The following is a 17217-nucleotide window of genomic DNA, read 5'->3' as shown; positions in this document are numbered from 1 at the left end:
CCCCTTCCCTGAAGCCCCACCCCCTCCTCCCGAAGCCCCACCCCTCCCCCTGAAACCCCACCCCCTCCTCTTGAAGCCCCACCCCCTCCCCCTGAAGCCCCACCCCCTCCTCTTGAAGCCCCTCCCCCTGAAGCCCCACCCCCTCCCCCTGAAGCCCCACCCCCTCCCCATGAAGCCCCACCCCCTCCTCCCGAAGCCCCACCCCCTCCTCTTGAAGCCCCACCCCTCCCCCCGAAGCCCCACCCCCTTCCCCACCGAATTCACACTCGCACGAAGTCCTTGACGCCAGCCAAATCCCTGATTGATTCTAGATTTGAAGCTTTCGTGACTGCAAGGATTCATACTCTTAGGTTATTTCGGTAAAGTCACGTAGGTAAAAAAAGAAGAAGAATAAAATGATAATAATAAATGAAAATAACTAAATTAAATCACAGTGATTTCATTTAGTTATTTTAAAATTAAATCACAGTGATTTAATTTAGTTATTTTAATTTATTATTTTTTTTACCTCCGTGACTTTTCCGAAAGAACCTAAGAGTATGAATCCCTGATTGGTTTGGCGGGCGCGTCACGATCCCGTCAGCCAATCGGCACGTAGATGCGAGTAACAATAACATGATCACGGACCTCATTAACATAATCGCGAGTTATAATTAGCATAAAGGTGAACGCAACCTTAATACTGTACCAACAACAACCGACAGCCGCCATTCGCCACGAAGATACTGTGACGTCACGGCCCCATGTGCCAGGCCACGTGCACTTTGAGGCAGCATTACGGGACAGCAGACCCAGCAGGTGCCATGGGTTGCCCGATTGAGATGACTGGCAGATGCACCAGCTGTGCCCCCTCCTATACAATGGCAACTTTACTTCAATAATATTTTAATAGTACTTTAATAATATAGTATATCGGCAAATAAACCTCGCCACGACCCGCACGACTTGTGGAGGCCTTTATCCCCAGTGCATTGACAGAAATGCTGCGCCATATGTTCCAGCAATCTAACACCTGCACGCAAGCTGATTTAATCGCTCCATCTCATTGTTGGACGTTCCTCTCCAAACAGGTCCATCCCAAGGCTGCCACTCCGTTATTATTCTTGACCAGCATCACACTAATTGTGTGGTTATATTATTGATTATGCAATGCTGTATTTATTTAACGTGTACATCATTAGCTCCCCCCCCCACCCCGCAACAGAATTGTAGGAATATCGAGTACAATAATAGAAGTACTTATGGATAAGCCTACCTTGTACCCGACTTGGCAGTGCCTTAGGCCGATAATTCATACTCCTAGCCACATACCTGTCAACCCCTTATCAGTGCCTGCCTTATTACAGACCAATTCAGACCTTATTGGTCACCTCGTGCCCTTATAAATCGCAGCGTTCATCCTATAAAGCCCCATCACAAGCGAGAAACAAACAAATATACAAACAAAAAAGTGCCCTATTGAAACGGCTGTACGCCGCATGGACCTGAAAACTAAATTTGCCTGTACATGAATACGGGGTTTTGTACTGGAACATCTAAAGTGAGAAATCAAGTCCTAAGTTATCATGCGCTGATTGAAAAACTTTCCTCGCTGGATGGAGTGCTGCTTTTTTAAATCCTTTATATTAAGTTCACTTGCTTGCTTGCTTGCGCGCTTACGACCGTGCAGATCTTTCGGTCGTTTTTTAATCCACTTCCCGTGATCCAATCGAGCTGACATTTTGCACACAGACTCGTTGTGCGTGACAATTTATTTTCGTGAACTTTTTATTCCAAAACTTTACACTTTTTAGGAATTTTTTTTTATTTTTAATTACCAATTGCTTAATGGTGGCAGGCAATCATCTGACCCATAGGTGGTATCCATCTCAAGCCGGAGGACGAGAGGACTCTAGCCGCCCGTTTCAAATACCAATGTGGGCTGGGTTGTGGCCCATTGAACACGCATATAAAGGATTTATAGTGAAAAACTTTGTTTTTACGGGTAATTTTTTTTACATTGCATTGATATGGCACATACTTAACATAATCTCGCAACCCCCCCCCCCCTCATTAACATGTTCTCGCGAGACTTGCCTGCAGTTGGCGACGCGCGGGTCCCGTAGCTTCGGGAGACGTTCTCCGAAAACTCCGCCTCACGCTGCCCCAGATTTAATTGTAAATAACAGTTAACGAGTCACATCAATCGGTTTCTCGTCCGACACCTCTAATCGCCTCAAGTAGGACGCGAGGTAAGACAAAACAAACTTCCCGCGCTTTTCTTCCCTTTATTTAGCACGACGCACTGAGATGAAGCCTTGCCTTGCCTGGATCTCCTGCCGGGGAAGCCAGCCCGAGGCCCGCACGGCCGCTAAGTCGAGATTCGGGGGCCTAAGCAACAAAGGCCTCCGAGTTTAGAAGACGCGTGTGCACTTGGATAATATTGTTCGTATTATTAAAACGTTGTTTAATAATAATAAGAAACAATTCAACAAATTTCAGCCAGTGGGGAGTGTTCGACTGAAGGAGGGAAGCCTTGTGAGGGGGGAGCGCGTGGGTAGTTGCACGGATACTGTGCAGGATAACTGTAGAATTCGCGCTGCGAACGTAAGCGTAACTTTTAGTATTCGTGCGTAAAAACGCACTCATGCACGACGTGAACAATTGCGTTACAGCGCGTTGACCAGAGGAGTGTGTGATTTATCTCGCTATCGTGTCCTTGGTAAACGTGGGGTTGGGGGGGGTTGGCTTGGGCCAGTGTTCTTCATTGGGGGGCCGCCATACCAAAAAGGTTGAAAACCATTGCGCTCAATTGTCGTGCACAGCTCATTTGTCAATCCATTGCTGGCTGGGGGCCTCCCCACGCCGAACGGGTCATGGAAAAGGGGTGTTTTGATCACCGGCCACGCTGGTCAGTGCTGCTTGGTGAACACGGAGACCACTTTTAAGCACAGATCAACAATGCACTTTGCTGGGCTGTCCACATAGCGTTTCAGACGCCCATTAGAACCAGGCGTGCGTGGTGGTCTTCTATTCAAGCACTATCCCGGCTCATCGCTGCTTAGCTTTCAAGAGCTGGCGTATTGTGTATGCATGTGCAATTGTTGAATACTGTTTATCGGCCGCGTGCTGATGTGGTTATAAATATGCCCAATCAGTACGGTGGTTGCGAGTTCAAATCCTTACAATCATCCCATCAGATACTCGCTTTGTGAGAAGGAAACTGGCTGTGCAATGGATGGACTTTTCCCCACTTGGATATTAGAGTTTCCATCATTGTCTAATCGTTAACAGGATAATACCACCTTAGTTGGCACGGGAAGCTCACACTTGCAAATGCGTCACGAAGTAAGTTTTTGTTGTTGTTTCAACTCGGTAGCATTATCCAAGAGCTGAAGATTTGCTTTTTGGAGACGTGCCATCAAGTGACAACCTTCGAGCACACTGACTGCATCTTAAACCAAGGAGGAGAAAACATTTTATTTGGTTTTCTATTTTATAGAATCACTTGTAAGTAAATGTCACTGACAGGCGCTGCTAATATTACGACAATTGGCTTTTAATGTACACTTTGAAGCTGTTAGACTTTGTGTTGTTACCAGAACAATAACTGTACTGTTTCACATTTCAGTACAACCGTGAGGATGAATTGGAATAAAGGAGGCCCTGGCCAAAAGAGGGGATTTGGGTTTGGAGGCTTTGCCATGGGCGGCGCGAAGAAGGAAGAGCCGAAACAACTTCCAAACGACTTGCATACGTCGTTTGTATCGTCTTCCTCTTCTGGAGGTTATGGAAACCCTCAGACTGCACCAAACACATCATTCTTCAAAATAGGGTCCAAGCGGCCAACATTTGACGACGAAAGCTCGTAAGACTTGTTTAATACGTTTTTTTCTGTTATTTTGGCAGAATATTTAGAAATTATTTTTTGCATTTTTATTAATTTGTGATAAATTTGTACTTTAAATGTTGGTTGGTATGCATTATTATTGCAGGTACTTTGAAGAGGATGAGGAGGAAGATTCTTCATCAAAGTATTCTGGCCTGCCTTACATCCCTGCAGAGAACTCTCCCTCCCGCAAGCAGCTTAACTCTGACAGTGATGATGACCCACTGGATGCTTTCATGGCCCAAGTGGAGGTACAATTATGTCTTGCAATACAAAATGCCAGGCAGGGTGTTTGAATTTGCCCTAAATAAAGCGGAAGACAAGTTAAAAGTAGTCTTACTGATTTTTATTCTAGTATAAAATGAATTGTTGTACCTGTATCTTTACAGACATTGTATTTTATATCAAATATTTACAATACTTGTGCTATATAAATACAAGCTGGAGTGTTTTACTGGCATTTTAGTGTGACGGTATATACGAATGCATTCTTTATATTTTAAAGAATCAAGCTGCAAGAGACATGAAAGCTTTGGAGGAAAAAGAAGTCACCAAGAAAGATGACAAGTGAGATAACCTTATTTTTTGTTGGAATGTCCAATTTTATCATGTGGGCACTGCACAGGCTAGGGATTGAAAGTGGACAACTTCTAAAAGCTGAATAGTTATATTTGGAATCATGAATGGAATCATTAATTGGCAAAGTTCAAATCAAACAGCTGATGTGCTCTGAATTGCTGTGCTATCACTGATTTACTTAGTGGTAGAGAATTGTGCACCAGCCTGATCTAGGAGCTGAAACACAAAACTATATGCACAATTACATAACGCAATGTGCATCATAACCCAAACACCGAAATCAACATCAATCTCCTGGTTCACTGATCTGGTGAACAGTCTGCCACCAAATATCTGCAGAGACACACAAACTGCAAGGAAGTTCGCACATTTTTTTGCCAACAACATCAACCAATACTTCAACTATGTACTTTACCGCCAACTCAAGACTCGATCCCCTTTCTGGGATCATGCTGTCACCACCCTAGATAGATTCTTACCCAGATTCCGATGAATGGTGGCAAACAGTGAAACAATGCAGACATCCAGAGTAAACACCTTATTCGAGACCAAAACATTGCACATTCTACCTTGGTTATTCCTCAAACTATGGTGTACCATCAATCACAACATCAACAGGCCGATGGGTAAAGCTTCATAAATGGAGAATTGAAGGCAAGCTACAGTGCGATTATGGCTATGTAACCCAAACTATGGATCATAGAGTAACCACGAGTCCTATCGTAGCTAAAAGACCTCGACATTGGCATTTAGCTCCTGAAAATATTTCCACGCGCAAGAATATAATTGGCCAATGCTTTAGATCAGTGGTTCTCAACTCGTGGTCTCTGTCGTGGTCTGAAAGGCCATGGGATGTGATCTGTGGAACTTGGAGATACACATTTTTGACAAAACACCATATTCCTGTATTTTGGTTCACAAAAATATTTTGGGCATTTCTTTGAGTAGTTTGCGGTTAAAGAAAAGTTGTGAATCACTGCTTTAGATGATAGTCCAGACCATGCAGTTCGATATTGCGAAACAGATAGCCTTTCTACTGCTTCCGCAAGGTCTCCACAAGATGGTGGTTGTAATAGTGCAGGCTCTGTAGCTGTAATAAAAGGGTCTCTTTGAACAGACGCAGGGAAGTTTTGTGTTTTTCCTTTGTGTTTCTACAGGGGTGTAAGAGATGACATTGAAGAGGAGGATGGACAAGTGAGTGTGTTACCTTTGCAACCCTTGGCTCTCTTATATTTATACTCTTCTCTTTTTATCATGGTGTAGTTCTTCCAGTGATGGTCAGTGGAAAGTGCCAGCAGTGAGCACTTGTCATTATTATATGAGCCACTGAGAGGCTCTTCAATAACACTATCTGTATATTGATTTTTAATGGCGATAAGTTGTAGTTAACCTGTCCACTCGACATTGCAGAGGTATTCACAGTGCCGTCATTTATTTCATGGTATTTTAGAGTAATCAGGACTACATTTGATTCTTTTATAGACCTCAATTCCTTTTTTCTTGATAGGAGGAGTTATTTATCACTTGCATGAAAAGGGTAGCCACAAACTGGCAGATATGATGTGTTAAAGTGTTTCAATAAAAACTTCGTAATTGTTAATGTACTAAACTACCTTTCACATTTAAAATATATTTTGAAAAGGATGAGGGTGATAGTGTGTAAAATATCTACGAGGAATTAAGTGTTTTTTTTATGCATGCTGCCATAAGTAGTGGTGAGGTTGTGTATTTTTTGTTAAAAAAATACCTGATGGAAGAGTGAATGTTCATATACACTCAGCTCAAGATAACAGATGTGAATTACATATGACTTTGCTCTAATGGGCTGATTAGGTCATTGATATCCATTTGATTTTAAAGCAAAATAAAAAACGTTTATATTGTACTCTTAAATTTGACTCGATTTACTGTGCAAATCCCATCTATTCTTAAGATTATTTGCAGCTTCAGCCCATGAGATTGAGGTCAACACATAAAAAATATGAAGCTAATTTACATATTTACATTCCTGTGTCATATTTTTGTGGATTGTTCGTATACTGTGCACAGCATGGTTTTGTAAGCTTGTGCCACTTCATATTGGACTGCAAGTGGCCATGGCGTCTTGCTGGTTAACTGGTGATGGACCATTACTGTGCCGCGTGTTGTGCAGGAAGCCTACTTCCGCTACATGGAGGAGAACCCCACCGCTGGACTGCTGCCTGTTGACGAGGAAGACCCCATGGACTATGACAGTGATGGGAACCCAATTCCTCCAGAAAAGAACAAAGTCATTGATCCTCTGCCTTCCATTGATCACTCAGAGGTGGTGGACAGACTTTTAAACAAATGTTTTCTTAAAAATATTTTTTTAATACTTCAATTACAATAATTGTATTTGAATATTTACCATCCACTTTATTTAATAGTTTCTTAAATATATTTAATTTTTTGTCAGTCTGAAATTGTGTTCATAAGGTGTCTGCTTTTAAACTAGTTTTGTTCAGTATTCAGGGAATTGTGTACACCAGTCGCTGATTTTTTTAATTTAATCTGCAGATCGAGTACGAACCATTTGATAAGAACTTTTATGTAGAGCATGAAGAAATTTCATCACTTGGTGCATCAGAGGCTCACGAACTGAGGAACAAGCTCAACTTAAAGGTATTATGCTATTTTATATTTGTTTTAAGCATTGAATAAACAGAAAAATGTTTGGACATTGTCTTGTTTGGACATTGTCTTACCTTTGGTGGTGTTTTTGCCCTGCACAGGTGTCTGGTGCTGCTCCTCCCAAGCCTTGCTCAAGTTTTGGTCACTTTGGCTTTGATGAACAGCTCCTTAATCTGATTCGCAAATCAGAGTTCACTCAACCCACACCTATCCAGTGCCAGGTGGGGATCTTTAGATATGCACAATAATTGATTATGTACTACAGGAAGCTCAGAACTTCACAGTGACATGCCTGTTTGCATATTGTTGGTATAGTATTACATCGTCAAACCAATGTGCGGGTAATTTTGTAAATATACTGTATCTTAATTTCAAAATACAGGAAATCTATATGGACATCGTATATCATTCTCATTAGGTGTTTGTGTTATTCAGCATTTGTTACCATAAAGAGATAAGAGTACATCTGTAATATAATAATATTTATCTGTAAGTTTCTGCTTGATTTAATTTGGGTGACGTGATTTTTCTGGCCTAGGGCATCCCCATAGCGCTGAGCGGCCGAGACATAATCGGTATCGCAAAAACCGGCAGCGGAAAAACAGCCTCGTTCATTTGGCCAATGCTGGTACACATCATGGCACAGAAAGAACTGAAGCCAGGAGACGGTCCCATTGGTCTCATCTGCGTGCCCACCCGGGAGCTCTGTCAGCAGGTAATGTGTGCGACCACGTGTGCGAATATTTTTGTCGTTTATGATCTGCCTCTAAACCTTAGATATTATTACTCTTTGTTTGAATTCCTTTTGCAATATGTACAAAAATGTGTGTATAAACATTAGATTTGTGTGAAGTAACTTTCACGATCAAATGATAGTTGTTGCATGCCTACGCTATAAAATATACTGGAGTATAACTTTTAGTTTATTACAAAAATGCACCAACCAGGAAGTTAACTAATTTTTGCAGTTCAGCTTACTGTAACCGATTTGTATTTCTAGAGACATGTCCGGCATGAGTGATGCTGTATTTTATAGCAGCTCAATACATTCCATTGATGTGAACTCTACAGATCAATGTGGAGTGCAAACGGTTCGGAAAGGCGTACAACCTGCACTCTGTTGCTGTGTACGGTGGTGGCAGCATGTGGGAGCAGGCAAAGGCGCTGCAGGAGGGTGCTGAGATCGTGGTGTGCACGCCCGTGAGTCCAAACCACAAGACACACAATGCCACTGTGGTATGGAAGATGTGCCCTTTCCATCAAACCCTGCCTCCCTTCCCCCAATGCTTGTTTTGCATTCAGTATATATATTTTTCAATGCAGTGACTACTGTCTTTTCATTGGTAAATGTGCCTAGCCATGTCAATCTAGAAACATATTGTTGCGTGATATATTTCTCGTATAAACGTCTATCATGGTGGCATATTGTAATGCCACTGGGATTCACATCTTTAAAAAAAACACTTCTGTAGTATCTCAATATCGTGCCTTGTTTTTACTGGTTTCTCTGTCCAGCAGTGGTTTTAGCCATGTTAGCATTTGTGTAACTAGAATACCTTCCACAGGGCCGTTTGATTGACCATGTCAAAAAGAAGGCGACAAATCTTCAACGGGTTACCTACCTGGTGTTTGATGAAGCCGACCGCATGTTTGACATGGGATTTGGTATGTGCTTAGTATAGCAACATGAGTGTGTAGTTTTTTTTTACATTATTACAGAGTAAGCCTTTAATTGCTGTCTTACATGGAAGTTTACTTTTCTGTGCAAAACGCTTTGAATGTATTTTGCAGAATATCAAGTCCGTTCAATTGCCAACCATGTCCGCCCAGACAGACAAAGTAAGTCGTGGATGTACAGTGCCAATGGTTATGCAGATTGGAAGTACATTTTATTCAGTGAATGAAGTTCAATTTTTATAGTAATTATAATACACTTTAAAGGGATTGACTAGTTTTGGGACCATAGTATTACAATGTCTGTAAAACACAGTTTATATGTTTTTTGTTGTCTACTGTCTATACTCATTAGCATAATATTTTAAAGCTATATTTCTGTTACAGCGTGTCTTAATTTCTGAACATGTTTTGAATACCACGTGACATTTCTGCATTTACAACCTACAAAGAGAAATTGTACTGCATTGACTCGTGCTTATGAAGTATGTAATTAAGAACATTTGTGCAACTCTTGATTTGCAGCAATGCTCTACAGTGCCACGTTCAGGATGAGGGTTGAAAAGTTGGCTCGGGATATTTTGATTGACCCCATTCGAGTGGTGCAAGGAGATATCGGAGAGGTGAATGTCTTTTTCAGTCCTGTGCCTTTGTGTTTTATAAAGATTCACTTCAACTATGAATATAGTTACCTTCACGTTAAATAAAGATTCTACTTGTATGTAATTCACTAAAAACATGTTTACAGTTGTACTTAATTACATATTGAACTAAATCATGTCAAGCATTGGTTGGATGAGCTGCAACCTGCATTGCAACAAATTTCTTCAAAATTGCTTTTTGTCTTTAGTTTGTTGTCCTGCCCCCGCACCTGTGATTAGCGCGATTGGCTACGTACGATGCGAAATAAGTTCAAAATACATACCTCTAGCCACTTCTTAAATGGCTCAAAATACTTCATTTAAAATGATCCAGATTTAGAAGTGTGTACTGCCTTTTAATTACCCAACAGGCCAACGAAGATGTTACGCAGAGGGTAGAGATCTTTTCCAATGGAGCAGCAAAGTGGAACTGGCTATGCAGTCATCTGGTGGAGTTCACCTCCAGTGGAAGCGTGCTCATCTTTGTCACACGGAAGGACAACTCTGAGGAACTGTCAAACGACTTAGAGCAGGAGGGCTTCCAGGTTGGGCTGCTGCACGGAGACATGGACCAGAGTGAGAGAAACAAGGTCATCTCTGACTTCAAGAAGAAGGTCATACCAATCATGGTTGCCACAGATGTTGCTGGTAAGTTGTTGCAGATATTAAAATGGTATTTAGAACTGATTCAATTGTGTATTATTTAATTTGTGTATTATTTAATTTGTGAATCATCGTAAACCATTTACAAGCCACTGATACAATCTGATCGATCACTGTCACCCATGTCAATGTCCGTTCCCCCACTTCCAGTGTAGTTTTACTCATGATCCCAGTTTCCTTCTTTAAATGTTGTTTGGTTTGCCCCCCTTTGGCTTTCCCTTATTTCATGCCGAGAAGAGCATGGTCTCCCTCTATCTTAGTAATATCAGAAACGGCTCTGCATCGGCTAAAGATGCATTGTGTTGAATGTTTACATTATTTTTATAGTATTGCTGATCATAAGTAATATAAAATTTGTGCTGTGGTGCAGGATTCTTAATTAAAAGTATTGACCCGTAACTTGATTATATTGAATGTGTTTCTTGTATCGCAGCCCGTGGGTTGGACATTCCTTCAATCAAGACTGTGGTGAATTACGATGTGGCAAGAGATATTGATACACACACGCATAGAGTAGGAAGGACAGGCAGAGCAGGTAAGGGTACATGCGTGCCTTTTTTTGGGCACCCATAATGGATAATATCTAATTCTAAGGCAAAAGTAAAGTAACTGTATTATTAGTCGGTGATGGTCTTTGTTATTTTAACAGAAAGGGAGGACACTTCGCTGTGGCTGCATCTTGACACGTGGATATGTAATGTGAACATTGTACAGCTTCGTGACGATTATAAAGATGGTCAGACATTTAATTTAATTCATCCTGTTTTTTTTTTTATCCATAGGCGAAAAGGGAACGGCGTTCACACTAATGACCCACAAAGACATGAACTTTGCCGGGGATCTGGTGAGAAACCTGGAAGGTGCCAACCAGCATGTCCACAAGGAGCTAATGGACCTAGCCATGCAAGTATGTATTGTGAACGCATGTCATATGTTCCATGTAAGAAGTCCACCACAGCTCATTAGGCTCATCTCTTCGTGTACAGTCTCCACATTTTATTGTACTCTCAAAAATAGTTGCACTCCCTTTTATCTCATGCACCATTAATAAGAAGGCAATATACTTGGTTTTAATATTCTTTACTTGGTTCTGACAGCACAAGGTATTGTATGAATAAACAACTCGAGGAAAAACGACACTTGTTTTTTTAACACTGGCACCACCTTGTATAACCCTTACCTTAACATGCACTCGCGTTTACCATACGACAACAGTTAACCATTAATGATGGCGAACCAAAAGTGTTTGGTCATGGTAAGTGATCGTGTGTTATTAAGATATGGTTGTTTTATCATTTATTATGCAATTTTATACATAAAACGTGAAAATTATACCAAGTTGTTGCAATAAATGTAACATTCACATTTGGTGCTCCATATAATTGTTACTTTTATTTGGGCTTTTTAATGGCATTGTATGTATTAAGAGGACCCATGAAGATTTGACCCTTTCCTACAGAATCCTTGGTTTAGGAAAACGCGCTTCAAGGGTGGCCGCGGTCGGAAGCTCAACGTGGGTGGAGGTGGCCTGGGCTACAGGGAGAGGCCTGGCCTTGGCTCAGAGTCTTCAGTGAGTGCGGTGTTTTAACTTTATTTTTCCTATCAAAGTAGCTCATGCATGGCCGTTGTGCGTGTTCACAATGATCAGTCACTAGTTTTTTTACAACTCAAAATAGACGAACAAAAAATCATCAGTAACTCTGCTTTGTAATGTAAATGTATACAGTGGTTTTCCTATTAAGAGGATGGGCCCAATCAGGGTGAATTCAAAATTATCACCAATAGTTCAAGATTACCATCAATGATGAGCACCAATTAATACTATTTTTACTTGTCTGTGGAAATTATTAATCCGCATCAGCCATCGTCAATCCACTAGTTGACAATGTATCAATATAGAAATATATGTAACGTACTTTTGCAAAAAAAAAATCTGGAAATATGGTGTTAACCAGTTAAAGAAAATTTAAGTACTTGGTGGTACATGTTGTTTGTCGTTTATTGTGAAAATTCGGTCCCAGTTCCTATGATCACTGTTACATTGCTTTTATGGCTTTATTTTGATGATTTAGAAAAGTTTTTTGGTTTGGCCATGTTTTGTTTGTTGTAGTACGGAGTTAGACTGATGGCCTTAATCTAAGTTGTCTTGTGGTTGTTGTTGTTTGACTTGAATCCCACTGGGATTTTTGCACACAGCGTTGGTGTACGGTGCTTTTTCTGGAAGACTTGGAAGTTTTTTCCTGGATTGTCTGTTTGCACGTAGTCACATAGTCACTTTAAGATGTTTCTTGTTCATGTTTTTGTCTTTTGTTTGTTGCGGTTGCACCCGATTCAAGAGCCGAATGGCTCACAGGGCTATACCAAATAAATGTAACTGAAATTGTTTGTTTTTCAGGGTTCAGGTGGCAGCATGAAAAGCATCACAAGTCTGCCACAAAGTTTTGAACCTATAAAGCCACCCACAGGAGCCATGGGTGACAGGCTGTCTTCCATGAGAGAAGCCTTCAAGGTGCAGTGCCACTTATCTTTCCTTGTCTGTACTGAATGTGTCATCTCAAAATTGCACATTCTTGGTAAAATATCCTTCATTGCTCTAAGTCAATGCAAGAAGATAGTATTTAATGGAAAACATTTATAATTTCCGTCAGGGAAAATGTATGTACTTTTATTCTTTATGGATGGTTGGTATAAAAAAATTATGGAATCTATTTTGTATCTTTTGTATTAATTGCTTTCCTTTTGCCTCCCAGGCTCAATACAAGTCACAGTTTGTGGCAGCGAGTCCTGGGGTGTCTACAAAAGCCCAGAGTAGCAGCAGTGAGAGTGCAAGTGGAGGTGGCAGCTCTTCCAGTGGGGGGTTGAGTGGCTGGAAGAGCGCGGGCAGCCTGCAGAGTGTCCCTTCTGGCACTCATCCTGCCGAGGTGTGCGAAAAAAGCAACTCACCCCCTAAAAGCTTTGCGGTCCCTGCTGATCCGCCAAGGCGTAAAAAGACTAGATGGGATAAGTAAACTAGAACTTTGGAAGACAAGAACCTCTTACCAGCAGATTGCGTGAGACTGCTTCCAAAACATCGAGAGGTTTTAAGTTTCAGTGAGGGATACAATGTTAAAGTGGGTGATTGTATGTGTTCAGGTTATACGTATAATGTATTGTACTAGTGACTTCTTCATCAATCCTGGGTTTAGTGCTGTTGAAGATGCTTAAATATTTGTGTAAAACGTGTGCAGTCATACAGTTTTGGAACGAATATTGTTTGTGTGCTGAAAATAGCGCATCATCAGAGTGAATTTACTCACTGACAAATACTTTCAGTATGAATTTATATTTTGAATTAAACTGGTTTCAAGGCTTATTGTACACGTGCACATATCTGTTACTTAATGTACACTTTTTAAATGAACATAATTGTGATCAATACTGTCTCCATTTGTTATTGTATTGCTTTCAAGTCCATTCAAATAGAAGTGAACAAGCGATATATTGTCAAACGCCACCTCATTGAACAAGGTTGTGCATATTTAGTCAATTAAATAATTGTTTAGACATGTTGGAATGAATATATCTTCCACAAATGTGTACCCGTTTTTCAGGAGAACATTTTGATTGTTAGCTAGTTTAGGTTCATGGTTATCCTTCGTGTTACTTTATTGACAAGGATGTACATTGAGCCACTTTTTTCACTGGCAAAACATTTTTCTCCAAAGTTTGTTTAAATGTACATCATGAAATAAATGACTGATTTGTCAGTTGGGATAACAGTCCAGTCGTAGTATGTGTTAATCGGATATGACAACATGTCCACAATTTTCTTGTCTGGTCAGTGACCTGTAATGTCTGATAAAATAATTACAATATTAAGAAATGCAGATTGCAATGACAGGCTCAGCCATAAAGATGTGATACTAAATATTGTGAAGTTTACATTCCGCAAATTACAACTTTTGTGCTTTTTTTTTTAAAAGGTGCCTTTTTGTAAAACGATTAATGTCTCCAAGCATAGCTTCTCGATAGTGAAAGTCAGTATCTCCATGCTTAATGAATTATTGATGTCGGCACCTCTGAGCCAGTGAATACAATTATACATGGCTCTGAAGTGCTTTCAGGTTGCAACTCATTTATTTACGTGGCTATTAACTTTTATCAATGTGACACATTGTATTAATCTTGGAGAGTTGTTGGGCTAACCCTAACTTTGGGATTTCAATTTGCAACTTTCCATGTCACTGCCATTGCCACCTGACTGTCAAAACATTTTCCTCCCTTGTGTCACCTGCTCAAGAACTTCAACAGATAAACTATTCACACTACCAACCTCACCTGAGAATACATTTCTATATTGAAAAAAAGCTATGCAGCATCATTTGTATAGACAACTTGATAGTATTCAGTTTTGCTGACGATAGTTTCGTCAGCCCCTTCCCCTGTCACATTCTGTAGTTCAATATGTAGTTAAACTGTAACAAAGTAGAAATTACTTTACGCACCTTTAAAAAATGGAGAATAAATCTAAACCATTCAGAATCGCGTAAAAATGAAAAGCAGAAATGTTGAGCCCGTGTGACAATGGACGAAGCATTTGCCTTGCCACTCTCCCTAAATGACTTCCAAGTGAGGCAGTGTGGTGATTCTAAAGTGTGAAGTTTATCGGAACTTTTTGTGGTGAGGCATGGTGGCACGGGTTTAAAGCAGGAATGGCCTGGGTTTGACTTCACTCAGGAGCCACTGGGTTTAATGTTATCCACCTTCTGTATGAATTTCCTCCGGGTTTTCCAGTTTCCTACCATAGATAAATATATATGTAACAGATATTGGCCAAACATCTCATTGCTGAAAGTTGACTTTGAATTTAATTGGGTTTACGCAGGAAAACAATGCATGATGTTCCTCACAAAAGTTGCTTAGGCTTTCCCGAATACAGAAGCGGAGTGATTACCCTAGTCACGGTGACAAGAGGGTCAAGTTTGTAAATCGATGCTTTCATGTACTCCACATTGCATTTGAACCTAACTAGCAACGCCACCAGCGATTGCCACTTGATGTAGGTCTTGATAACCATCAGTTATATTACAGTACTGATAAAAACGCGCCTTGTACGTGCTCTCTCTAGCTCGCAATGTCTTGCATCTCAGGTTTTTCAATTGCCCTTAATATTGAGGTGAACTGTAAGTGTCCTACACAGTCGATGTCACAAGAGAATAAACTTAATGTGCATAAGTCATTCATGTGCACACATCTCAAGATAAATATATTCATACTCAAGCAATCATTACATTTCAATACTGTTGTAAAACGGGTACACAGTCTAATCAAAGGACGAGAGGTGGCCTCCAACCACCATTTTGCACCTTGATCGGGCAGGGCAGCAGTCCTTGAAAACTTTTTGATGTCTGCCAGGCATAAGGCTACACAAACCCACGTCTGTGTTTTGCTGTGAAATTTACCTTGCCAAGAGATGAACACAAGGGCTTTACTTATTGTTCCTGGGACATGACCCCAACAGATGCCTTCACAAAATGCTTCCTGAAGCTGAGGAAAATGCAAGAATGACTCTACGAGCATGCTAATCGGGACCAGAGTACCCTGCAGCTCCGTTAAAAAAAAGTATTGCTTCGGGGCCGTCCATAAATTACGTCACGCACCTAGGGGGGGGGGGGTTGAGTAATGTGACATCACATCAAAATGCGCAACTTTGAATAGACACGTTCTACTTAATTAAATTGACTTTTTAATGTTTTCTTCTACAACATCAGATTGCAGCGCCACATTAAATACGCACTACAATGACTAGTTTAAAGCGATTTGAAGCATTTTTCTTTTGGGGGGGGGGGGCAGAGCTTTGTGACGTCGTGTTTGAGGGGAGGGGGTTCTGACTGACGCTGTGTGTCGGGGGGGGGGGGTCAAAAATCGTCCAAAATCGCGTGACGTCATTTATGGACGGCCCCTTAGCACAGACTCAAAACGCCTAACAGCCAGAAATAGTAAAACAGAATTTCTAAAGTTCTTCACCAAAAGCAAATCTCGCAAGATTCTATAGGACTTGATTATCAGAGCCATCACAGGATGGCTTCCAAGAAGCCCCTTTGCTCCTGTTTTATCAGGCTGCTCGCCACACCAATACGTGTGCATGAGCACATGGAAAACAAAGGTTCACAATGGCCCCGACATGCATAAAGATCATAGGAAGTCAAGTGACAAAAGCTCTTTTTAGCATGAACCAAGCAGAGCATGAGGGTCATAAGATGGTACGAGTTCTGCACCAAGACCACCCTGTACTTCAGGACGACTCGTCCACGCTAAACGATGAGACCCCCCCCCCTCCACTGCTGAGCTCGCCTAGATTGCGCAGGGGATGAGCCTGCAAGGTGCTCGGACTTTAAAATCGAGACACAGGCCTGTTTGACTAGCGTTGAAAAATACCATTCAGTGAACTGGAAGTGCTCTCAGGTAATTTTAGCTTCCATTAGACCTCGGAGGATTTACTTGAGAGCATTGTGCTGCAGCCTGCTGACAGCAATTATCATTTTTCTGGTGAGAGCTCCCAAGCAGGAGGTTCATCATGGGCAAGAAAGGCAGTTTTTTTTTGCGCTCAAATAATTTCCTCTCCATGTCACCACCACCCTCGTCGCTCCCATCTTGGAATTATGCCAAGCAGACTTGACACTTGCAGATGTGCAGAAAGAGGCCATTTGTGAGTGTCTACCCTGGTGCACATACTTTACTCGAGACAACTTAGCAGAACCACCCTGTGCTGCGGTGATAACTGCGTTAACACATTCCTGCGGAGGGAGCTGGTAGGAACGTTGGGTTGCTCGGTCAATGGCCAGGGTCAACGGCGGCGTGGTGTATTCCGCATATATGCCCGACTGAGGGCGGGCACAAGCCGGCGTGAGTAGGTTAAACGTTGAGTTTTATAAGGGCACCACGGGGTGACCAGTCCCTCCCCACCCCTCCCACCTCCCCTCCCCCCCACCCAGCCCCTCTCCCCCCACCCAGCTCCTCCCTGCACGACGGACACAATAATCCCCTGTGGGCTGGTGTAACCAGGAGGTTCCTACCAGTAAAAGTAGTATAATAACAAGTATAACCCGTAAAAACAAAGTTTTTCACTATAAATCCTTTATATGCGTGGCGGCTAGAGTC

At 41.5% G+C, this 17217-nt stretch overlaps 1 protein-coding gene across 1 annotated transcript; it reads left to right on the top strand.

The window, feature by feature from the left end:
* The first annotated feature begins 2067 nt into the window (after positions 1–2067).
* On the top strand, positions 2068–13975 carry DDX42 (DEAD-box helicase 42). Its single transcript, XM_078867425.1, has 19 exons — positions 2068–2231; positions 3611–3847; positions 3975–4119; positions 4374–4435; positions 5605–5641; positions 6600–6752; positions 6986–7090; positions 7201–7320; positions 7638–7814; positions 8171–8299; positions 8665–8764; positions 8891–8938; positions 9299–9396; positions 9786–10062; positions 10511–10612; positions 10860–10984; positions 11537–11647; positions 12473–12586; positions 12828–13975. Exons 2-19 carry the CDS (start codon positions 3624–3626, stop codon positions 13083–13085), a joined length of 2385 nt encoding a protein of 794 aa, XP_078723551.1. The 5' UTR covers positions 2068–2231; positions 3611–3623; the 3' UTR covers positions 13086–13975.
* The last annotated feature ends 3242 nt before the right edge of the window (positions 13976–17217 follow it).

This window comes from Lampetra fluviatilis, chromosome 2 (assembly GCF_964198595.1).
Source record: "Lampetra fluviatilis chromosome 2, kcLamFluv1.1, whole genome shotgun sequence".
Classification (NCBI taxonomy): domain Eukaryota; kingdom Metazoa; phylum Chordata; class Hyperoartia; order Petromyzontiformes; family Petromyzontidae; genus Lampetra; species Lampetra fluviatilis.
The sequence above is the reverse complement of the archived record's forward strand: the minus strand, read 5'-3'. Positions and strand labels throughout refer to the sequence as shown.